This window comes from Temnothorax longispinosus, chromosome 3, assembly GCF_030848805.1.
Source record: "Temnothorax longispinosus isolate EJ_2023e chromosome 3, Tlon_JGU_v1, whole genome shotgun sequence".
Taxonomy (NCBI): Eukaryota; Metazoa; Arthropoda; class Insecta; order Hymenoptera; family Formicidae; genus Temnothorax; species Temnothorax longispinosus.
The window spans coordinates 18670350-18696448 of NC_092360.1; the positions used below are offsets into that span (position 1 = coordinate 18670350).

The 26099-nt window shown below is 36.5% G+C and overlaps 1 protein-coding gene across 12 annotated transcripts in view; it reads right to left on the reverse strand.

Moving 5' to 3' along the window:
- The window catches only part of Hdac4 (histone deacetylase 4), a 132397-nt gene that overhangs the window by 23316 nt on the left and 82982 nt on the right, over window positions 1-26099 (reverse strand). For 3 of the 12 annotated variants that reach the window (XM_071774252.1, XM_071774254.1, XM_071774249.1), the window contains 3 exons: window positions 17975-18034; window positions 11215-11381; window positions 4968-5081 (listed from right to left, as the gene is read on the reverse strand). In XM_071774252.1, coding sequence (XP_071630353.1) covers window positions 4968-5081; window positions 11215-11381; window positions 17975-18034 — 341 coding nt within the window. Of the gene's footprint in view, window positions 1-4967; window positions 5082-11214; window positions 13966-17974; window positions 18035-26099 lie in introns of those variants that run through there. The other 9 variants (XM_071774253.1, XM_071774250.1, XM_071774251.1 and 6 more) reach the window with 8 other exon arrangements.

The window sequence follows — 26099 nt, forward strand, 5'->3', positions numbered from 1 at the left end:
TTCAAATGAAGTTGCGCAGTACTTTAAAAACGTAAATTATCATTTTCCTACCTTACCGACATCAAAACTTTGAAATTAAATTTAAAAAAAACGAGACCTGAGCGACGATTTTCCTTCTCAGAATGTTTTTTACACACAGAAATAAACAATTTTACAAAGTTTTAAGAAAATCGGAGAGGAGAGCGTTATACTAAACATTTACCCCAAATATATATTTGTTTTATTATTCAATTAACATAATTTATTATATTATTCAATAAAACCTCTTTAACTTTTGAGATAAATTTCCTACTTGACTTGTGAATACGTATCAATTATAAAAATAAAACGTAAATTTTTCTCTGAGTTAATTCATAATTTTATCTGCATAAATTGTAGAGTTGTATTATAAACCATTGTATATATATATATATATATATATATATATATATATATATATATATATATATAAATTATTATGAAGGAAATTTATCCTTGATTACATAATTATTTACATATAAATGAGGGCAATCAGATTGAATGTAATAACATACACATAACAGATAGAGTTCTTTTTCACTGTAGCGTCTGTCGTATAAATAATGTAATTGATACTGCTATGTTTAATATTACGCATTTTCTGTCGACCTCGTCGTTAACGATTGTGCAGTCGCGAATCACGCTTCGCCCGCTTACGGTCACCAATAAAATCCGGAAGAATGCCGCATGTTAATCACGAGATCCGGTAGCGGCAGCGTGCCAAAAGAAAACGTCGTGATCATGACGGTTAATAAAGTACAGTCCACTCTCTAAATCTGAATCAATAAATAGTCACTGATTCAGCAGTTTCACTGATTCAGATTTAGAGAGCAGACCAATAAAGCAAATCGGAATGGGGCGCCCCGTTGTGTGCCATACGTCATACAATTGTACAGCGCAATCCACCTGCGAGACTGGGAACACCTGCGCACACCTGTTAACATCTCTTGCGCTTGAAACACCGCGAGGCGGAAGTGACGTCGGCACGCGCCACAGGTGCACCGTTGTATGTTTACGTATATCGGCTGCCGAAAATAGTGTAGACATTACGAGAGATTGACCAAAGTGCGAATGAATCAACACTTCCTCGCGACGGGACCCACTTCAGGTCCGGGGTGTTCAAAGGAAAAAAAAAACTTACGATGAGAGTAAAACCGAGCGCAGTACAAGAAAGAAAGTATTTCGTCCGTAAATTCGTCCAGAAAAAGAAGTTTCGATTTTACTCAGATGTTGAGACGGAAATTTGGTGCACTGCATTTATTTCATTCAAATTCATTTCTCTTGATTAAATTTAAAACATCTAATTTTAAATTTAATCGATTTTATTTGATTGATTCTAAAAATAGTATAATATCGTGTTATCTACACTGAGAAAAAAAATATTTTAATCCAAAAACATATTTATTAGGTGGCTCCTAATAGCACATTTACTTACTTTTTACACATATTTATTTAGAATTAGACATTTTTATTTAATTGAAATAAAAATATCTAATTCTAAATAAATATGTGTAAAAAGTAAGTAAATATGCTATTAGAAGCCACCTAATAAATATTTTTTTCGATCAAAATATTTTTTTTTCTCAGTGTAAAAAAAGTTATATAGAGATAATTTCAGATATAAAAATAAGTAGAAGAAATAAGCTTCCTAAGCTTTAAAGATTGTATGTAAAATAATTAATCTTTATACTATTTACGTAATTATAGATTTGACTGTGTGTGTGTGGAAGAGATCTAACTAAAATTAATGACTTCAAAATTATCGCATATCTTTCAAAGTTATAATCTTTGGGTGCTAGATTTTCGATACTAACGCGTGATTGGGATGCAATTCTCAATTTCAATGTGTACTCATGTGATAAAAGCTTACAACAATTAAATATTATTAATTCTATAATAAATTCTGTGAATTTTAATTAAAAATATAAACGTTTAAATAAAACTTCAAAAGAGATTTCGTAGCAACTTATACAGAGATATATTTATACATTTTACATGGAAATGAGAATGACATCAAACGATAAAAAGCAGACATTCTCCGACTAAAAATAATAAAAGTCTAACAAAGGAAAAATGTTCTTTTAAAGATGTGTGACATAAATGTTTGATGAAATAATTAAAAATGGAATATATGATAGAATCACTAACACAGATCTGTAATAGGCTCGCTCAATTAATGTACTATTCCAAATCTCACATTTTTTAATGTAAGTGATCAGATTAATTGCGATAGATTAACAATAAACAGATGTTTAAGCAATCAATTTTGATTTACTCGGATTCTAATTGGGTCGAGTCTTATTCATACGCGTAACAGCAATGTATTTGCGTACGTGAGAAACTGAGATTAATTCGAAGTCGCGTTATTCGAAAACAAGCTGCACGTGTGTCTATTTTAATTTACCATACCTCGTTTCGTCCATGAATAGTAATTTCCTATGACAAATATACACGATGTTACATGTGCAAGATTATACGATGCGACGAATCCATGCATAATTACGATAAACGAGCGTCACAACGCATATACGTGCTATATGATGCGGAAAGATTATCGATTTATAGTAGAACGCTTATTACAAAAAAAAATCCAATACAAACCAACATTTTGAGAGGTAAATAAGATATTCCAACATTGTTGAGAGAACCGCAATTAGTTTACAAAAAGACTCTTCTATTTATGAATTTATTCTTGCGCCAGCATTTTCGTGAATAAAAAAAAATTGACTCCAAATTCAATAAAAACTTAACTGAAAAGATTCCTATGATTTTGTTCATCGCACGCGCGGTCTGCTTTTCATCGTCCGTATAAAAATTGTCGTCCCCGTTCGTACGCAAAATGACAGACAATTATTCTCAAAAGCTGTCAACTCTTGGCCGTTGTGTCCGGTGTCAAAATGCATTCGTGTCACACTTGGAAATTAAAGCGTGCTATAACCGCGGAGAAAAAGAGAGAGAGAGAGAGAGAGAGAGAGAGAGAGAGAGAGAGAGAGAGAGAGAGAGAGAGAGAGAGAGAGAGATAAGCGAGCCTAGCGAGCTAAGGATCGCGGAATTTCGCGATGACGCGGAGCGACGCAGCGCAATGCAGGCCAGTTTATTTTCACGATCAACCGTTATTGTTATTATCGCCTCCTGTGACGCACGTTACGCGCTTCGCCGACAATGAGAGGAATATTCCGCTGGACTTTCGACTAGCGCACAGAGAGAAATAGAGAGAAGTAGAAAAAGAGAGAAAGAGAGAGAGAGAGAGAGAAGGGGGACGCGAGGCAGCGGCGTCCAAGCATTGCCAAAGAATCGCCATGGACAACAGGGATGAGAGGCAAACATCGAGTAAAAAGAGGAAAGAATCCCTCTCTATATAGTGCGCGTATAATACACAAGCTGCCGTACTGTTGCCGTAAAGGCCGTAGCACATAGAAAAACTTAAGCAGTAAAAGCAGTAAGAAAATCAACGGTACACTGTTGGAAAATTTGTGTTAAATATAACATAAATCACATGTCCCAAATGGTCCACTCAAATTTTTGTGTTAACATAATCTGGATGTTAAATGTTAACACCGATATTATGTTATGATATTTCAACAGAAAGGAAATGTAATTCTGATCGTAATTATGTGTACAATCAACATAACTTTTATATTGAAGTTAAGATTGTAAGATAAAATCAGCACTCTTTTTTTGTAATTTTCATTCCCACTTCTGTTATAGAGTAAAATCAACACTCTTTTTCTGTAAATTTCGACACATTTAATAAATACGTTCAACGTGTGTTACTTTAACATATTTTTTAAATTATTTTAATAATTTTACATTTTAAATTTGTTTAGTTCAATTAACATAGCAGGCATATGTTAAATCCACACATGTATGTGTTGATTATTTTACACAAAAATTTTAACAAGGACCTTTTTTAACAAAACTACACAAATTTTCCAACATGCAGTGTATGGATTTGCTACTGCTTAGGACCGTGCCTTAAGTTCTTGACTGTAATTGGCTGATTTGCTTACTGCTTAAGTTTTTCTATGTGCCACGGCCTTTAATCGCTTGCACCACAGCGAGTAATGGTCATCGTTCGGAGAGAGACGTATTCTAGGATAAAACCGCGATAGCCGGGCAGCGCAGCGCGTAGAATAGATGATGTATCAGCGAACCATCGGTTAAGAAATATTGCCGCACGATTTATCTTCTCGCTACGTGGAAGTCGACATAAAAGGGGTAATAATGATCTCCGGAAGAGAGCTGATTATTTAAATAATATTTAGTTTGTTGAACAAAATCTGAAGAAAATCTTCTACATTGGGGGTTCCCAATTTACGACTCGCGGGCTGGATCCGACCACCCCCCATGAAGTTTTATCCCGCCTGCTAAGAAATTTCGACGTTATAATTTTTAAATAAAGATATTTCGCTTTTATGTGATTTTTAAAGATAAGGCCACCGGATTATTACAAAAATTTTAAACCCGTTGTGGTCACACCTCCTAAAAATAACGTAGTGGTCACACGGGGTCCAATGGACCCCACAACAGTTTCCATTTGCGTTCTTTTTTGATGTATCGACTCAAACCTTGAACTGGAATTAATTTATGACTTCCTCTTGATAATCCAATAATTTAAAAAATTTTTTATGTTGAAAAAAACGCGAAAAAAAAATTTTTTTCGAGAAATTTGATTTTTTTCACAAAAATATTCATCAAAATTTTTTGAGATAGAGTAAAAAAACTTTGTGCGTTTTACTATCAAAATAATATACTTTTAAGAAAAAAATAAAAAAAAAAAGCCTGGGGTCCACTGGACCCCATGTGACCACAACGGGTTAATATGGCTCTCCTGACAAAGTATAAAGTTGGGAACCCCTATTTTACAGACATTCTTATAGAGAAGATGACTTAATCAAATAACAAGTCGGTGTAAAACATAAACAAATCTACTACAAGATTAGACTTACCCGGCTTACCTTTAGTTGATGCATCTGTTGTTCGTGCAGTTCAGCCAATTGTCGTTCCTGGGCATGGTACTGCTGCCGGAGGATCTGCTGCTGAAGTTGATGGTGCTGCTGTAGCTGGAAACAAATCCAGATATCTCAAGGGTAATGTAACATCTTTAGCTGAAAGCTAGAATATCAAAAGGTATCTGAAGACACAGTAGTAATCAATTCGTGAGTGAAACATAATCGACAAGTCGCACGCTGGCCACACATCTCTTCCTTCAACTGAAATCGTCACAAAGCGTTCCTGTTCGTGATACGATGTTTTTTTTTCTATACCGCATATGCAGTATATTAATTTATGGCAGGCACTTATTATTTTTGATTCACCCACGGTGGAGAATAAAGGGCAGTTCGATAAAAAAAAAGGGAACAAATGGAGATCCAGATTTATGCACGGAGCTTTTCAATATGTCTTTGAATAAAAGCTTTTGTCGCGTACGTCGAGTGGAAATGCGAAAGTATGCGTAGCGCTGTTGCCGGTGCCAGAGTCAGCCAGAGCAAAGTTTCATGCCAACATGGCGCGCATCCGACACGTTTTAATCCAATTCACCGTGTGTCCAATTCTCTCGAATGTTTTTCGTTGCCGTTTGTCGTTCGTCGCGCACGTGGGCGACTTTGAGTCGCCTTTTCTCAGAAGGAAATGCGTGGGCTTCTGACACAGAGACAAAAGCGATTTCGCCCAATTGGTTACGTCCGCGAACGAACGGGCACGCTGTCACGCGATACCCGTGCATGCGTTGCACCTTTTGCGAGAACGCATAAAAAATCGTAGGCGATATCGTACGATTTGAAACCGGAGTTACGCTGACCATAGCACTCTAGAATTAACGAAGGAGACAAGATTCGAGAACTTTGTCGGCTACGAGCTACAAGCGAGACAAGATTCTCGATTGACATTTCCGTGAACCCAATTGGGATCAATTCTTGTTTTAAAATAGAATAGAAAGAAACAGAGAATGACTGAAACCCCAATAATTTCAACACAAAATTTGTAAAAACAGATCTTGAGCATTCTTCCAGATCAGTTATATACGGAAGCGACAGTGTTGATGATAATATAAATCGTTGGATTTAAAGGTCAATATGTGATATTTTCAAAATAATTATCATAAATAAACTGAATTTATTTTAAAGTAATTCTCAAAAGTTGTTAAATATAATGTAAGAAAGATTTGTGAATAATCAAACACATTGTGATTCTCATAATTAATGTCATGAACTAATGAATTTAATATTAGATTATCGCGATTGACAATTGAACATCACTTTGTCACCATCTGTCGGTGTCACATTCACACATCAATCTACATATTTAATTAAACAAAGCTCATCGATCCTGAAATTTTCAAATGGATTGCAATACATCGCGGAAAAATATCAACAAATTGAATTAAAATACTAAATTAATCGAATTCGGTTCGTGGAGGAAACTATGAAATGAACCTTACCGAACAATATAGAGCAAGGACCCTCGCTTTTATCATGCCTCCGAGCGAGGGTCCGATCTCGGGATGGAAAGGATACGCTCTTCGAGTTACGGTGCTTGCGGTAGGATTCGGAATTTACGTTTTGTTGTTCAAAAAGAAGGATTCATCTGGTGGAAGATGGAGCTTACGAAGAACTCCGCGAGAGACTCCAATCGAGCCAGACGACAATTCGAATATCGAAATGAAAGAGCTCAGGTACAAATTACTTTCAAAAAAGAAATGCGTTATCTCGATGCTTTTTCGAGCGTTTTAAATTAAAAATGATCTTTTTTTTACGAGAAATCCAAATGATGTGTATCGTTTATATTTGGACAATGTTATGTAAAACTGCACGTTTTATCTGAACAGTTTGGAGTAAATTAAACGCAAAATATAGAGTATTGTTTCACCGATTCTCGTTTTAATACAAATAAATTCATATTTGCTATAATTTATTTTATTTAGCAACACATCTTTCTTTTTTAACATGCCAGTAATTTATTTCTGCATATTTTATGTCTACTACATTCGCGGATATTTATCGCTCGTGCTGCTTATTGGCCAACCAAGCCAAAATAATATTTTATAACTCTTACGTTTTGCAATCCTCGGAAACAAAGCAATGTGTGTCATAAAATACACATATGTGTGCACTTATCGTTTTCTTGGCAGCGATGATAGATCCATCGTGACATACAACGGCGAGGTTTGCCCGATTTGTTTGGGAGTACCGAAGATTGGCGTGAGAGCTCCTTGCGGTCATTCGCTATGCGCGGAATGCCTGGCGAATTATTGCGATGTTAGAATCGCACCTGCACCGCCACCTTGTCCATTATGCAGAGCGCCGTTAAATTCAGTGGCCTTGGCTTGCGACTTTGTTAGTATACCATGCGCCAGTCCCACCGGTTTCTCTAAGGAGAGCGATAGCAAGCCTTACTGGCCGAAATGCACAAAATGCAAAAATAAGAGATAAGCAAAAGGAGGAAAGAAGAGGGAGGGAATATAGAAAATATTTATCTTATTTTACCGAGTTTCATCCTAACTGATAGCTATAAGCATGATGGACGAAAGTAGCATTTTTATTTCATTTTTGACTCTATTGCTCCTTCTTTCTTTACATTTCAAAAATATTTACGTTAAGATAGAAATTTGGCTACAGTTACAGTAATCGAAAGTTTAATGTGAAGAGACTTATTAAAATTACACGTATATCTGTACATAAAAAACTATGTTATATTGATTTAATTACAGGCCATCTTAGGTCCTAAAATGCTAGACCCGAACACCATCATGGTGCAAGACTGGATACGCGAGTACAATAATCACCGAGGTTTAGTGACGTCGGTACGGCCGTTTCTGACGACGCGACTTGCCCTTTTCTTTAATATCTTGACTCTCTTTCTGATTGTCGGATTGATCGCCGCGAGACTCCAGGTTTTTGCGGAAATATAAATTTTGTTTTAAAGTTCTCAGTAAAAAAAGTTGATCTTATCAGTCAGTATAATAATAATAATAATAAAAGAAAATATATCTGTCGAAGTGAGTAATACATCCTTCGAAAAGCATTTACTGCAATTTAGTATCTAAAAATAGACAGATAAAAAAATAAATAATGAGGCACATGACGTAATGATGGTACTAATATCCGATTTGCATATAGATAATGTCCTGGGAAAATTGAACGTGGCTTACATTACCGATATCGATAATTGTGTTAATTATATGCGTCTAGTTCAAGAGCTAAGGTTAGTTGCAAGGCGAGCGATTCTAAATTTACTGGTATGCCTCAGAATGTTACCGTCTGTTCGCAATTCTTAAGAACGTTAAAATTACCCTACGCGCGCTGTTTAGTGTACACATCAATATTACGAAATTTGCTTTAATCTTCTTTTTAAAAATGATTAATCGCATTTTTCTTCGTTTTCAGAGAAAAACAAATTCTTCTCATGGGGACAATCGAGCGTGTATAATGCAAAAGTTAAAATCTTCAATTAATACGCAACATTTTTTTTATCACTGTAATATGTGCTTTGTGCGAAATAATTAACACTTTGTCGGTGACATCAATGCGTTGACGAATCGATCAGAACAAGATTGCAAATTGAGTAATTTTTTTTGATCACTTTTTTTTCGATTTCTGCCTTACTTATTTCTAAATGTACAACGTATCTGTAAATATAAAAAGTGATATATGTAGAATGTGTGTAAAATACATTTTGTACACCTATCTTTCGTGTACTGTCCACGAATAGTATGTAATTTTAATAAAATCATATAATATGAATACAAACATCGTAGTTGCATTTTTTGTTTCTATTTCATGACAAGAGTTTTCTAAAAGCAGATAATTAATACAATAAAACATCGAGTTAATAATATATTAATCTGATGCGTTTTTAACGTGCAAAACTTGGTAAAAACTTTGGAGATTCTATAGCAGCAGTGCAAAAAAGCGATCATTTGCGGATATAAATACTGATTTATATTGACATAATCTGTTTTCCGAAAAAACCGCGCAATTTTCTTTAAGTTTTAGATTTTTTAGCCTTTTAGGATAATTAAAACTGATTTTTAGATGCAGTTTAATCCGAGAGTTGTAATCTGGACTTTCAAGCAAATAATAAAATTATAACTGTATTCTTTTCATATAGAATATACATAACACTTACAGAGTAATAATATATATAAGAAAACAAGAAAATTATATGCCAAATACATGCAGATTTATAGTAACATAAATACACTTTTAATTACAAAATCTTCCGATTCCAGTTAGGCATTAATTATATAATACAATAGCTGATTCATTTTAAATTTAGATATGTCATAGAAACATTTAAATCCGACCATACACAAATATTATTAAAATCGATATCGCCAACACTATTTATAATCGTCAATAATGGAACAATGGCGCACGCGACGCGAGGCGCAAATGGCGCATTAGATTAATTTGCGTCGCCGCATATCAATATTATACTATTGTGAATTCTATCGCGGAAATACTCGCGATAAAGTAATCGAGCCGTTCAAATGGCGCGTGGGCAATCGAATTCTATTCGCCGAATGGATGCATTAACGCAGCGGCAGATTTTCGCGTTTCGAGATTTCCGTCGGAGACGATCGCGAAATATCAGACATGCGTAACAGAAATTGAGGTCATACGCAGTGTCCACTGGCCCACGAAATTTTAATAACAAATTTCTTGGAATAAAAAATTACACAAGAAAAAAACTCAAATTAATTATCTATTATTCGAATTAATTATTATTAAATTAATCGAATGATAAACTTCTTTTTGATAACTTTTATCAAGGAAAAAAAAATTTTAACTCCAAATTCATTATAAAATTTAGCACCAAAATAAATTGTTAAAATATGTATAAAAAATATGGTGTTATAACATTTTAATTCCTTATTTTTTACTACGGAGAGAGAGAAGCTGTGCTATTTCTATCAATCTGATGTGTTTTTACACACCCTAATTTTATATTACAAAGTGCGTGGAAAGTGGCCTATTGCGCGCGCGTAATGGGCCACTTTCCACGCATGTGTGATATAAAATGTGTTTTCATCATGCTTGCTTATCAAGTTAGTGAGAGAAATGATATCCAAAACTCGAAAAAACTCTTTTAGGTAAGTGTTTATTTTGCACGAATGAAATAGTAAAAGATCGTGACGATTTCGTTGAAAGGAAATAAATGTGTGCCAGCATTAAAACGTTAAAACTAAGTATATATTTAGCTAATGTTAAATTAATTCAACGCTACCTATGCAATGTTTATTCTTATTTTATCTTATTTTACCTTAATATTTATAAGAGAGCTCGTTTTGATTTTCAGGCCGCCACCTGATTGCAACAAAATACTGCAGTTGCGGAATATCACATACATGGGATATATTTACTTTCCGGCGGATTCTCTGCAGCATTAAACCTGGCCTTCGCGGAAATATCGACGTCCTTGAACTTAATTGCGATGTAACTAAAGCGTGCACGATCGATCGAATTCAATCGAAACTGAACTCGGCCGCAGTAATCTAAACTTCGCCTATGTATTCCGAGTAAATTTCTGCAATAGTTATACATCCATCGCTGTAATTCATTTCAACAATGCTCGCGAAAAAGGCACGGAACATACGAGCGATATATGCTATACGATACCAGCTAGTGCTAGTTGATAAAACGTCTTAGTTCTAACAAATGTTCCAGCTCTTTTCCTGCCGTCCTAAATTATACGCCAAAAGAATACTCAAAAGTCTTGTCCCTCGTCCTAACTGTTTTTAACACGAAAAATTTATATTATCCATTTTTTACGCTAATATAAATCCTTTTAAATATGGAGTATTTCGGATTATACTCGGAATTGTTTTTCCGCCACGTTCGGCTAATCACATCACAAATTATTACGTAAATCATAACATTATACAAACATGTACTTACTGATTTTTCTACAAAGTTGATTACAACTCGGAAAATCGCAGGCATCTCGTAAAAGATAGAGTGTATTATACATTTGTAGAAAAATAATCGTTTCGACGCGACGTGCAGTACTCTACTGATTGTCAAATTGTTCATTTTATGAACGTCATCTTGTCTCCGTTTAACAATAACAGGTTCCACGAAAGTCTCGAGGAATCCGACGTTTACGTCGAGAAACGTCGACGGATCGATATTAAATCGATATAGGTACCTATATTATATACGCATTTTGCATAAATGCAAATCGGTCGTACGTTACCTCGAGTATCTTCTGCTGCAGCGCGTGGCCGTGCATGTTGGCAGTATCGGCGGCCGCAGCGTGATAAGCGCCGGAAGTCAAGGTGGCCGTGGCCGCGCCTCCTCCGCCACCGGCGCCCAAATCCCGCGGTCGCGGCATCGGAGAGCCCGGCGTGTCTCTGGCCATCTCTATGCACATGTAACAACAACAATACACGTCCGATAACATGCCTCGGCGAGTGCCACCGCCGCCACCACCGTGCTGGTGGTGGACAATCGTTCCGTGATGGTGATGCGCACCGATGATCTTTACGCTCGAGCTTTCCGCGCGCGGATATCGATCGAACGCGTTCGCCCGCTGCACGTAAACCCTCATAGTTCGTTCCTTGTATGCTACCCCTCGGTCTCTTATCTTTTATCGATCCTTCCCACCGATACGATCAAATCGACAACAAATTGATTTTTTCGCTCAAATTAATCACGAACTGAATTTTCATAATGATTTCGATGATGTGAGATAGGCACCGCGCGCCGACTATACTCTTTATTTACGGATCGAAATACGCGACTATAATTTGCGTGGGAAAGAAGGCATTCGGTTGCGATCAATCGAGATTAGAAGTCGTAACAACTGGTATTCAACTCAATTAATCTCGCTTCAAAGCACTCTCTCTCTCGTCGCATTCCTTCTGTTATACCGTCGCTGAAAAATCACTTCCAATCTCTCACTAACGATAATTATTATCTCGATAATTATTATTTTTTACGATAACACATAACACAATGAAAAAAATTCACTTCCTGTCGCCCAAGTGTTGGATTCGATCGTTTTTATCAATTTACTAGATTGAACACATGCTACAATATCACGACAGCTTGCAACTCTAGTCGAGCGTGCAAATAATCGAAAGAAGTCGCCTACAATATCCGTAACTCATCATTTTATCGTAAAACACTGTCCAGGTGAAGAAATATTGAGGAAGACGGAGATCCTCGCGCATCAATCTTGGGAGAAGTCGGAGTTTTTTGTACGTCTCGTTTTCGAGTCATTTGTTTTCCAACGACACGTCCAAGTTTCTCGGAAACGCGCGATTACACGATTACACCTCGCGTGTGTGCCTCGCTGTTTTCTATTTCTTTTTCCGAGTATTCGGCAGGTTAATTTCGGGATGGCCCATCAGCGGAGAAGCCGTGAGAAGACGCGTCTCGCGAGAACGTGGCCTCTTCTCTCTCCTCGGGCCCTCTCTCATCGCGTCCGGCTCGAGCGACGTTCGAAAGGGGGGCACGTGTTGCGTTCTCCCTCCCGTTTCCACCCCCCTCGCGATATCCTACGACGACATCGGGAGGAGAAACTCGTGGAATTCGGAGCGCGATGGCGCGTGTCCCCACGGCGCGATGTTTATCGCCGCGATACTCGCTCGCGGCGCGATAGCGCGGCTATTTTTAGCATTTATTACGCGCAAACGCACGCGTACGCGCCGCCACGAGCGGCCACTTATCGCTCGCTCGATTTGCGCGATTCTCTCACTTTTTTTTCTCCTTTCGCGCCTGTGGTCACGCGCTCCTTCGGACTCTCACGTCCCCGTCGCAAACGACCGGATACAGGTTTTAAAGGCTCGCTTTTTCGGAAGACTCGAGAGACCTCGATCCGCGGTGGAAGGACCTCCTCGAAGAAAACCACCTGCGGCCACTCCGTTCGCGGCACCCTTTATCGCCGGAGATCCAAGTTCAAACTCCTGTCACGCACTACGTCGTCGCGATGTGTTCGTAATTGTGCCACACAAAGAGACGAGGGTTTCGCTAGAAAGTTTTCTCTCGTGAATGAATTACGAAATCCCGAGGTCCCAAGTGTCAGTAAAACCAAGGTGTCATTCACACATCCTAAGTTATCGCGCTGAAAGCTACAAGTTCACCCACTTCAACCATTCTTCGCGACGCACTCCTAATCTTAAATTATCGTCCCGTCGCGCTTTATTATCGCCCGCGTCGATGTGAGTCTTTATTCCGGAGTGCTCCCCTCGTGATTCCCGTTGAAATCCACGTCGGAGCTTCACAGGTGGGATATCTGTGTCGCGACCGCGGTCTGGCGATCTGACACGGCGTTTTCTCGCGATCCCGCGGCTGCGTGAACGCGCGCGCGCGAGCGAGCGAGCGCGTGCAGGAAACGACGGCGGCGCGACGAGGAGGAGAGGAGGAGCTTTATATACGCCGCTCGGCTCGGCAAAAGCAACGGTCAGCGCTAAATTTAGCTTCGCGCTGGAAGCGATTACGCGAGCCGGGGAGCGAAGATGAGGTGAGACAAAGAGAGAGGGAGGGAGTTAGGGGGGAGGGGGGAGCGAGAGGGAAAGAGCGCGACACGTAGAGAGCGGAAGGGTAATATACCGAGCGGAGAGAACGTAAAATTGCCCGCTCGGTAGACGGATCGCGACTGAACGATCGCGACCACAAGCGCGGCTCTGATAATTCCTCATCATTCGCGATGGGAGATGGTGCGGAGCAGCGCGACGCGCGGCGAGGCGCATCGAAGCGGGGAACCGCGGATATTGGCCAATCATGAGTGACTCGCTCTCTTGGTCGCTCGTTCACGTTCACGTGCTCTCCGAGCCTCCATTTGACTCTACATCGACGCGAGCAGTGAGGAAATCTGTCGCGAGCAGCGGTAAATTAAACCCAAAAATAGAAAATAAATTCTGTCAAGTACATTCGTATTTGGCAACACGTTAGCTTGCCGCTGAGCGAGCGCGATCGGCGACGTGAGTGATAATGAATAAGATTTTTTGGTTACATTTTTGAGCTTCCGTATTTTTGGGCTGGGGACCGAGTTATGCCGTTCTCCGACTTCTCATTCAATTTCTACTCGTATTCTAATGATACGACCGTCGAGAAAGTTTGCAAATTTTGTCCCCTCTTTGTCTAAGTTATTTATTATTTTATCTTGAATAACAATATTAAATAAAGTTCTTCCTTTTTTTTACTTTTCGGACAAAGGCTATACCTATAATGCAAGCTAAAGTCTAAAAGTTAAAAGCTAAAGGTTAAAGATTAATAGATGAAATATGTAGATACTTGATATTTATTCAAGAATCTATTTCTACTTCCTCCACACACACACACACACACACACACACACACACACACACACACACACACACACACACACACACACACAAGAGTGTTTATATCGAGTTAATACAATTGCCTATGCCACTCTTTTCAATAAAATTTTTGTACGAAAGATAAATATCTTCTTGAAATAAACAAATTTGTCATTCAAAATACTATTTAGTGTTCAAAACATTATTTATAATTTTTATTATCGACACCTCTTTTACGTCGTGATAGGTCAATCTAACAAATGCTATCGCGTATTTCCTAACAATAATACATAATGACAAAGCTAATTATAAAGATGAAGATTGAAGAGAACTTTGTCAATATAATTGTCAATATAATTGAGACAAGCATAATTTAGCGAGAGCGAATAAAAAGAGTTTTTATTCGCAATTTAATTTGTTTGGAATAAGTATGTAAATAGCAGTATTAGAAAATCAAGATTAATAGTCTCATAAAAGATATTTTAAAATAATATATAAACAAGATTTGATATTATGCACGGAATATGTGTATGTGTTACATATACATATTGTATGTATATATTACACATACATATATATGACTCAACTTTATATGTCAAAGATCAAATGCGGATTAAGGAGATCCTGCAGCCGTATGATTTACCGACATTATCGTTTTTCGATGGATCTTTTAATTGGCTTTACAGAATTGCAAGTTTTTGGTCTAGAATTAAAGTACGCACAAAAATCTAGGGTAGAAAACGCGATTTTATATCAAAAACACCAAAAAATTAAAAATATTACTTATTTGGGCACATACACAGCTGTCACCTGACGACAATATTTGCTTAAAACAAATATTCTGCAGTTTATACATACATAATTTTTATCATATGCCCTTGAGAAAACATGTAGGAATAATATCGTGCAAGTAGAAATAAGATTCAATGCGTACAAAAAAGATCCATCGAAAAATTATTTTAGTAATGCAAATACGGATGCAAATGACAAGAAGAGCAGCAACAGTAGTTGCCGGATCTTGCGAGAGATGGCGAGCAATCGAAAAAAGGACAGATGTCATTTCGTTAGACAAAGACAGATATAGGGAAAACAAAATTAGAAAGGTTGACATTATCGACATCGAGGAAGTTCGCCAGTCACTGCAGGATCCCCTTAATGACGGAGACAACGAAAAATATGCTTTCGCATTTTGTTTGTTCAAGAGTGACCAAAAATAGATACACAGATAATTATTATATACCTACTGATGTACGAAAAAAAGTTATTCTTAAATCTTAATCGCGCGTCGTATTAAACCTTTTTCCTCAAACATTTTTGTTTTTAATTACATAACGAGATACATGATTCTTGGAATATATTCGTGATTATGCTACGTCGTATATATGTACAATATCGCTATGTAAATTAAGTCTTTTATCTGCAATTATATCTAGATATTATATATTACGTATTATTTAATTTTGGAAACTCGCATCTTTTAATCGTATAGAACATAAAATAGAACCAATAATATCCCTATTCACTCCAACGTTTTTTTCACCCCAATAATCCCCCAACCATGCACTTTCGAGTCCCACGTGTTTTTTATAATGTTAATAGCTTTGAAAAATTCCCCAAAAATTATTATAATATCTTTGTACCTTCGACTAAAAATCAATGTAAAGAACATTTGAAAATCATTTATTGAAATATTTTTTTATAACAATTATATGTTGACAAACACACGTTACGACTCGTTTTACTTAAAAAATCATAACTCACGAACAAATTGACCGAAGCTTAATGAACCAAAACGCAAATTAAAGCTAAAAGTAGTGCGAATGAGAAAAAAAAATAAGATAATTATTAATTAAATAGGAATACTTAATTTCGTCGCCGCAAATTTGGTAATTTTTAAATGGTACAGAAGGACTTTAAGGACTTAAAGAATGCTAGAAAAAGAATTTCTAAATAAGAAAAGGCGAATTTGAAGTGTAACAATATTTTTTATGTAAAAAAATTAATTTTTTTTATATAATCGTAGCTCCTCCCCACCTTTTCCACCTGCCTCTGAGCCATAATAGACCTCTGTGGAATGTTAAATTTTTATTTTAACGACAAAAATATTTTAAATACGGTTAAATTATACATAAAAATACATTTTTATCGAAAAAAAATGCTCATTTACCTTTCACACAACACTGACGTAATCCTCCAACCATGCACTTTCGTGTCCCACCGAGATTTTGATTGTTCCCCGTTTCGAGAGTAAATGAGCTAGGACTTTGAAATTTTTACCTGAGGTTCCCTGCCACAATAACTTTTTTCCGGCGTGGAGAGGATTCTCCCACGATCGTTTGTTTTCCGGAACAAACGACTGTTAGAAATTCGTGGGACACGAAAGGCATGGTTGGAGCGAATAGGGATATAATTGATGATAAAATGGATAAAAATTAACTAAAAGAACAATTTTTTGCAATTCTATAGATATCCTTTAGAAAAGCACGGTACAATTTATTGAGCAAGTAATTCGTAACAGCCAATAATTTATAATATGTACACTTGCATACTATATGTATACATATACATATATTTTTTGTATGTATAGTATTATATACATTTATAAAATATGTATTATGAGACAGCAATTATAAATAACTTAGAGATTATCTATATACATATAACGCAAAAGAAAGAGAGGTATATTATTGAGAAGTTTTAGTTACCAAATATAGAAGATCAAAAAATTGGTCATTGTGTTCACGGAAATGATGACGTTGATCGAATGGCAAGGTTGAGGGTTGATTCGGCAAACTAAAAATTTATAGATGCGCAAACAGTTTGACAATAATATTCCGCTCCTCCGCCTTTCACATCGATTATGGGTTATATACCGGTTATACCAGTTATACCAGTTATTACGACTTGAAAATAACACTTGTGTTCCCAAAATCTCTTCTCGCCATTTCTTCTTCTTTTTTTTTGTTCATGGCTGCTCATAAGTACCATATCTCTTTCAGAACGGCTATAAATTCAGAATTGCAGATGTGTTCGGGAATGAATTAAACTTACGAATAGACAGTCCGCTTCGAATTTTAGTATGCGTTTCCGAAATATATGAATTATTAATGGGGTTGTTAATAGAACAAATTCGTTGATAATAGAATTAAGCAGCGATCGGAATAAAAGGTATGTATTTGTCGACCTAGACCATATTTTCCAAATGTATCGCGTGTATTTTAAATAAAGTGCAACTTCTATAATTCAAATCCACAACAAAATTTGAACTTGTGCTATCTGAATTTTAGATTCATTCGATTTAAAAAAAAAATTAATTGTATAATAAAATTGTAAATTATAAATCAACCGTCAGCTGCCGCTGCGCATATATGTATATGCGTGTGCATTTTGACAAGTTACAAATTACATCTATTTTCGGCTTGCACAGTAAAAATTATATAAATTCAATACATGCAGAATAAAAACAGACAGGGAATCAAAAAATATCTAGATAGTATCTTTTCCCCCCTAAATTATGATCTCTCGTGTCACACGTACACGTACGTGGAATCCAAGGTCTTTCGGTCACCTGACGTTAATCAGTTTGAATTATAGAAACTGCGTGGCATTTAAATATGTATATAAATAATTAATAACTCGTTTAGAGAGAACGATTTTTATGGATATATAAATAGCGAAGATGCTCACCCTTCTGCGGCAGATGCGTGAAAGCGGACGTGATCTCGACACTTCTATAGCCCACGTCTTCTGAAACAAATTACAAGCGTTTTACAAAACCGACCGCGACGGTTACATTACACAGAGAACAATGGGGAAGGGGTGGCGCGGGGGAGGGGAGGGGTGTATTTTTAGCTCATTGCTCCTTCAAATGCAATCTGCACTAATTTGCAAATAAATGTTGCAATGTTCGCGCGAGAAGCGTGAATACATAATGGCGGCTGTCGATTGACGTCAGTTTATCCGAGACGCGGAAAGAGATGCCCCGGGCTGGAGGCAAACTATCGTGAACCATTATATCACGATTGATAATACTATCTATCGCGTCACATACTCCTATTATGACCGATCGGCTTATCTTCGGCCGTAAATTCCTATAATTTTATATGATTTTTATTTGATCTTTCCTTTCCACGTGTACACAGATATAATCGAATAAAAAGTCGGATCTCGATACAATAGTATTTGTATTCGATAAGAATCGAGGCTGGGATCCTTGGTAGTACCTACGTGCGTCTAAGATATTACCAAGCGTAAAATTCCAATCTTTTTGTGCAAATATTATAAAACCAAGTAATTAAGTTTTAAATTTTAATCTTGAAATGGATAAAGGGACGTTTCCGTGGACATAAGATTTTTAATTTTTCATTTATAGTTTAATAAAATACAGTTTTTCTATAATATATTACATATCTATAATTACAGTTTTCTCATATTATTCTTTACATTTAGAATTAAAATTTATAAACAAAATCTACAGAAAAAAATTCAACAGAAAGCTTTCTAATTAAAATCCTCGAAATTCTATTTCAAAAAAATATAATACACTTAAAACTGATAATAAAATTTTAATTATTCTCATGCAGTGCATAATTTAAAGTAAATTCGCGCATTTTGTAATAAATTCATTTATATTAAAGTGCTAATTCTTTCCTTCGTATTTAAGCAAGAATGATTCTAACATGACAGTATAGCTGTATCTTCTTAATTTATATTTTTCACTCGTACAAAATTAATGATTGAATTTTTATTCGAACATATTTTATAAAGCGCTCTCCGGTGCAAAAGGAAAAACGATTATGAGATGCATTGTCTGTGCACCGCGTTAATCTTGCGCTAGTCGCAAGTCGAGCTGGTTTGCGATTAGATAAGGCACACACCACTACCACCTTTTCGTACGTTTCATCCAAAACGTCTCGCCTACCACAAACCCGAGATGACGTCGCGTCATTCTCAGGTTTCGAACGACGACGAGCGAGCCAATAAACGGCGGCCTTATCATCGCGATTTAAGACTGCAATCCAGCCTTTATCAGGTAGCCCGTTATTGATCGATCGATTATCAAAAAAATTTTTTTTAATAATTCAGAGAGAATTTCAATAACTTAACCATGCATGTGAAGTCGTCAATGCAAATGATGCGTCAAAGCAAAGTCCTTTTCCTTTTGCTTCATCGAACGCACTATACTATCTCAACTCACATTTGTTGACTAAATTTAATGACTGTTAAAATAAATAATCTGTTTTTTAATTAGTACATACTAAAAAAAAAATATTTTGATAAAAAAAAATATTCATTAGGTGGCTCCTAACAGCTTATTTACTTAATATAATACACATATTTATGTAGAATTAGATATTTTTATTTAAATAGAATGAATATTTACTTTAATAAAAAAAAATAATTTCAAGTAAATGTCTTTACTTTGTTAAAAAATTTTTTCTCTCAGTGTAATGTCCTGGAATTATCCATTTTCGTAAGTACAGTTTCATCGAAGCAATCTTTTGACAGCTCAATCTCTTCCAAACGACCAAATATTTAATATTCAATGTTGTTTCAAATTTATATAAAAAACACTGTTTATATTTTTATATTCTTTTAAAAATATTCAAAAATCTCGCGCAAAAAAATAAAAATTAAATTTAAATAAAGAAAAATAAAAATCCATTAATTGGACTGATTGGATCTGACAGATCAGTAGCTGCGTCATATAAAGATTCTCTATTTTCAAACACGTTAGGTATATCAAGAAAAGATTGACTCTAGATTGACCGAAGAAGCTATTGATCCTTAATCGATGAGAAAACCTATTTCGTTTTACTTAGACATCGGAAAATCATAGTGACTCTATTACATTGAATCTGTGTGGCTCACGTTTATGCGGAAAATGAATTATGCTGTTTCTTTTTAATACCGATTAAACTTATCTGCGATATATATGTATATACGTGCACTCGTATATAACAGAAGATAATTCTAAAAAAAAAAAAACATTCGATCGATATAAGCCACGAGCACGTTTAAAAGATTATAATCAAGATGTTCTTATCGGTTACTTGATATTAGTCGACATATCGCTTTGACGATCTATCGATCATCGTCATTGCGCTTCTTTTGTTCAGCATTCGGATCGAGTCTACACGCGTATGTATACCATAATCACAAAGTCACTACGGTCTATTTTCAGACGAAGGCCGTAATAGTCCGACGAGTGTCGGCACCAGTCATCGCGATGACCTTAGTATATCGCGTATGCCTCTGATCTATTATTATTGAAGATTAATCAACATTTTATCGGCTACGGCTTGTTATACCTGAATAACTTGCATACTTTGCGATTACGCGGCGAAACGAAGATTGAATAGAGGCAACCACCACTCCAAGTTTTGTATTTGTCTGAGAAACAATGAATATATCGAAATCTAAGATTACATGTAGAATGCACATCTTGAGCAATATTCCAAAAATATATGAAATAAACACTTCACTAGTAAACTCTTCTAACATTCAATATTAAATTTTTTCACGCAATTAAATGTTCAAGATTTAAATTTGTTAAATAAACTAAAAAATATTTTAACCTGTTACTTGCTACAATATAATTTACGAATAATATTCTAGTTTTCAATTTACATTTTAATTTTTTTATGAGATTTATTTGTAAGATATCTCTGGAAAAACCTCTGAAAATTTTATTGCAGGAAAAATTGACAAATTCGATATCGAAAATAATATTATTCTCAATACTTTTGTAGTATTTTTGTAGTATTTTTTAGCGTGAAATATTCTTTGGATATTAATAACGTATTAAGTTCTTTATAAATTTTAACACCCAAAAAAAAATATTCTGCAGTTTAGCGGTTCCTGGTTCATGCTAGAGGATTTTCCTCTGAAATAGGGCCTTAAGAAGATGTTTTAAACTGTAGAGGAATATCCTCTAATCATGAGACTCTAGATTCAAGATTGTGCAGTCCTCTTAATATTAGAGGACATTGATTTCCGATATTCACCCGAAATAAATAAAAAAAATTATTTATTTTGAAATTTTATTACTATTTTATAACTAAATTTGTTTCTTAAGATGTAGTCTATGATTATAAATATTTTCTTGTATTGGAAAAAACACTTACCTTGGTGGGATCGAACTCGGGACCTCTGGATCGTGAGCCAACTGCCTTACGTGGTAGACCACTTCTTAATTTGATGTAAGTGTTTATATTGTCTACATAACCAGCGGAAATATATAATTTTCCAAAAATCATCTTAATAAACAAATTCAGTTTAAAAAGAGTAATAAAATTTTGAATTGGATATAAGATATATGATATAATATTTCTTAATGTCGGGTGAATGTCAGAAACCAGTGCCGGCTTATTATGAAATTTTGTGTTCGTAAATATATTTATGAAAATAGTATGTTTATAAAGTTAAAACGTTAAAACATTCTTATCAAATCCTTACAAGGGCCTCAATAGACAAAAATAAGAAAACGTTTCTTATGGCATCCCTAATATATAACTAATGATCGAGGACTTATGTTATATAAGGCCATTCTTAATAAAGCCCCTTGCACAATACCAGGCAACAGGCAATAGGAACAGGGAATAAAAATCAGAAATCAATGTATATAAATGCAGAATAAACAGTGACACAGGCAATAGACACAGGAGTTTCCGTCACGTTGGAAATTATGTGTCTATTGCCTGTTGCCAACAAATCATAACATTCGAATATTTTAGGTTGTAATTAACGATTTTTTATTATTTCCTGTTCCTATTGCCTGCTGCCTGGCATTGTGCAAGGGGCTGAACTTTCTACACGGGCGTCTCGTGTGGTAGCGTACGCATCGCGTAGCTAATAAGACGATCGTCTTTTAACTTTAACGCGCGCGCCGCAAATATCTAGCATATCCTCTTATTTTAAGAGGCTAATAGTAGAATTTACTGTAGAGGAATTTACTCTTGATTATAGCTTACGCATCCACTCATTTATAAAGTAATACGTATTACTTAAAGAAGGATATTCTTCATGTAAGGTTTTTTTGCTTAGAGGACCTGCTAAGAGGAATTCCCCACTTATCGGCAGAATATTTTTTTTTGGGTGAATAAAAACAAATAAAAAATTAGACTTGATTTAAAATCTCACAAAAAAAAGGTGAAAGAAAGATTCCGTAAAGTATAAATAACTTTTTTACAATGTAACAGGGTATTTCAGATTAAACGGATATAACAAATTAACCTGATGATTTTACAATTAAGTTACGACGAATACAATGTAGGCGCCGCACATATTCACTTTTGTTGCGACGTATTTATAGAACGATGACTCTATCGAGGCAAAGAGCCAATAAATATTGATAATAATCGTTGCTGGCCTCCCGCCACAGGCATGTGCATGTGTTTTTATGCGTGTATTTCCTCTGTCAGCCTCGACAGATACTGGCGATTTTAAATGTGATCGAGAACCGGTAAGCCGCGAGGAAGCCGATTGCAATGCGTTCGTGCTCCTTTGTCGTTCGCGATAAAGTAAGATCAGACACTAAAAATTTACAAGGCATTCTTTTTAAACGTCCACCTGACTCCGATGACGGTACCACCCAGGAGACGAATCGTAACCGATTCTAAAACGCCGGCAAAATCACACGAGCATAATCTATCGAATTTTTATCACGTCTTCGCTCAGTTCCATAAAATCGCGTCTGGAGCTTATAAAATCCGATCAGATGTTCCACTGGATCATAGGAGACGATCATATCGTTTATCACACTACGTAAGCTTGAGGCTGCGATTGCTAATGAAGATTTACGGCTCGTTAAAGACTCTTACAATCACGCTCTGCCGTCCTTCTAAAGAAATTTATTTTCAAATTGTACTGTCAAATAAATATTTTTACATAACATGCGCAATGCATAAATGTACATTTAACAATGTAATCACAAACTCTACACTTTTTTTCTATCTTTAATTTAAATATTTATAAGAACCTCGTTACTTTTATAAATGCTATATTTTTTTGGAAATTAAATGCATGTATAAATAAAAAATTGAAACCTAAAAACTATAATATATATACAATATATAGTTTTATTGTATATAATCTAAATCTACATAGAAATTAATATAAAAATTAAATAGAATCCTACTCAAGCAATATTCAATAATCTTCATTAAGCCACATCTTTTGTAAAATGCTGATAAAAATTTGATTCTCCAGAAAATATCTGGGTAAATAATATCAATAAAGTTTGCTATACGCGTGTGGCCTTTCATGCAATGATACAAAGTTATCAAATGTGTTTATTTCGACTTGTTTTCAAGAGAATATATCGCAATTTCCAGTCAAATGGTGTAATCTTTATTTTCTATCAACATATGTGGATTGCGCTTCACAGATTATATAGTTCGCGTGATGGTGGTATTGGAGATAAATCCTACAGATTGCAATGGGATAGCTCTCCTATTATCTAGCCATTTATAGGGATGCCCAGTATACCAACATCTGAAAGAGATCGATTGCCTCTCCAACTTCCGTCCCAAGATTTTTCGGCGACGGCACCGAAACCGCTCGGGAGACTGCGAGAGCTGGCTGCGAAAGAATGCACCGGCCGGCAAGCTGCAGCGCCTACGGTGAAACGAAATGGGCCGACGGAGGGAAGGAAGGAAGGTGAGCGAGAGATGAGTGCCGTGAGTTAGCGAGCGAGTGAGTTAGTGAACAAGCGAGGGAACGAGGGAGCGAGCGAGCGAGGGAGCGAGCGAGCGAGCGTGCGAGCGGAGGTCACTGCACGGCGCATTCCTTCGAGTCAAGTCCAAGGTTAATCCCGAGGAAGAGGGCCCCTCCGCCGCCCCGTTAGGTTCTCTCTCTTTGCTTTCGTGCAACGCGCCACCCATGGTCTTACGCGTTTCCATTCTTTCATCCGGGAAAGGTGCGTTGAGAGGCATCGGGCGAACTCAACCGCAGTTTGTCATATTAGGTTAGACAAACGGTGACAATAACTATTTGCCAATTGAATCACAAGACTGAGGTATCGGAAGAATTGTCGAGTGTTATTTGCTAAAGTATATCCGCGGTATCCGTATCGATCGTGATGTACTAATCGAGCGATAGCTACAATCATAGGATAGCATTTGATCTCGTATCGCAGCTTCGACGGAGGTAAATTTATTGTGAGAACTTTGAACTTTGAAGCTACGCTTAAAGAATCGTGATTAAAAAAAGACAATTATTAAAAATTATGCAACTGATTAAAGGAGATTGCATAATTAAAACGAGTGTTTGTCACAGATCATCTTTTTACTTGATCAAAAGAAGCGCTACTTCGATATTTCTTGTCTCCATGTGCCTATCGGCAGTTAATAAGACCTCTCACAGTCAGAAAAGAAATTAAATTAATACATATATCTAGTGCAAATATATACCTCTATATATATATATATATATATATATATATATATATATATATAATACGTTTATTGACTCCCCTCAAGGTTGCAAGGCGTTTTGTAGGGACGTTCCCAACCCTTTATTTAATTCTCATCCAATACTACCCTTCTCTTCTTACTTAACCCTTTGGACCAACGGCTTAACGTCTTTTTCCGAAAGACGGAGCCCAGTTTGCTCCGCACAAGAGCCTGTCTTGCACGGAGGGCGCATCTTTCGGAAAAAACTTTCCATGTTTACATGGCTGGTTCCTCAGATTACGAGTCTGGCGCTCTACCACTAGACCACACTGTCGCCTACATATATATGTACATATATATTATATATATATTTTTTCCATCATACATATATTTATAATCGATAGAATAACTTTTACCCATACTTTACTGCTATAAAACAAAAATAGAAAGGTAAAAAAACTGTTTTATATAACTAGCAAAAATAATGGCTGTTGCATAAATAATAGCGAATTCGTATATGTCAGCACGGTATATGTACCAGCAGGCTAATACTTGCTACATATGTATTTGTCCAAGCGGATGTTTGATCAACCATCGGTAAAATGATTGTGACACTTTTTTCCAGCGGTCATCCAATATTCAGGAGCATGTTTCCTGGAAACAACGTTAAGCTCCGAGCTACAGCGAAAAGCAGCACGCCGATTGACGTAGCGCATTACATAATACATTTTCAACGGATACGGAGAGAGGGTGGGCATTTAGGATGCAATAGTGTATTCCACCGAATTAACGTTACTTACAATGTTGGTCGCTCGGAGCATATCTATATTGACGGAGATAGCAAAACCCCTGCAACGACTAAAACCCCTTGATGTTTGCGCGCACTGTTCAATCGCTCAAAACCGCCGATTCGCCCGCATCCGGAATGGAAAACTTGGAGATACACACGACGCTGTGTGCCTCTCGCGCATTATCTCTGTTTCCGTATATATGTGTAACGATTCCCATCGAGATCGCGCACGAACTCGGCAGTACGTATACGCGACCGCGAAGGAAACGGCGTAATCAAGGCTTATTACACGACGTGATGGTGTCTATTATATTCGCGGCTATTGCGTAACCGCGTCTAATCACCAGTGCTTGTCGTTTTGATTACGATCATTAGTTTCCGTGTACGAAAATATACGACGTTTACAGTCGCCCGATGGAAAATAAACCGATTTGCACGAGGAGAGGGAGAGAAAGAGAAGAAGAAGGCAGAGAAGGCAAGAGGTATCGCGACATCCACTGTCTGTGGACATCCATGGATCCTCTCTTGAAATCGATGATTGATAGGTACGACATTCCTTGTGGGACGCATAGCTGAGATCTTGCACATACATGCCCTCGAAACAAAAAGACCAAAAATGAACGCACAT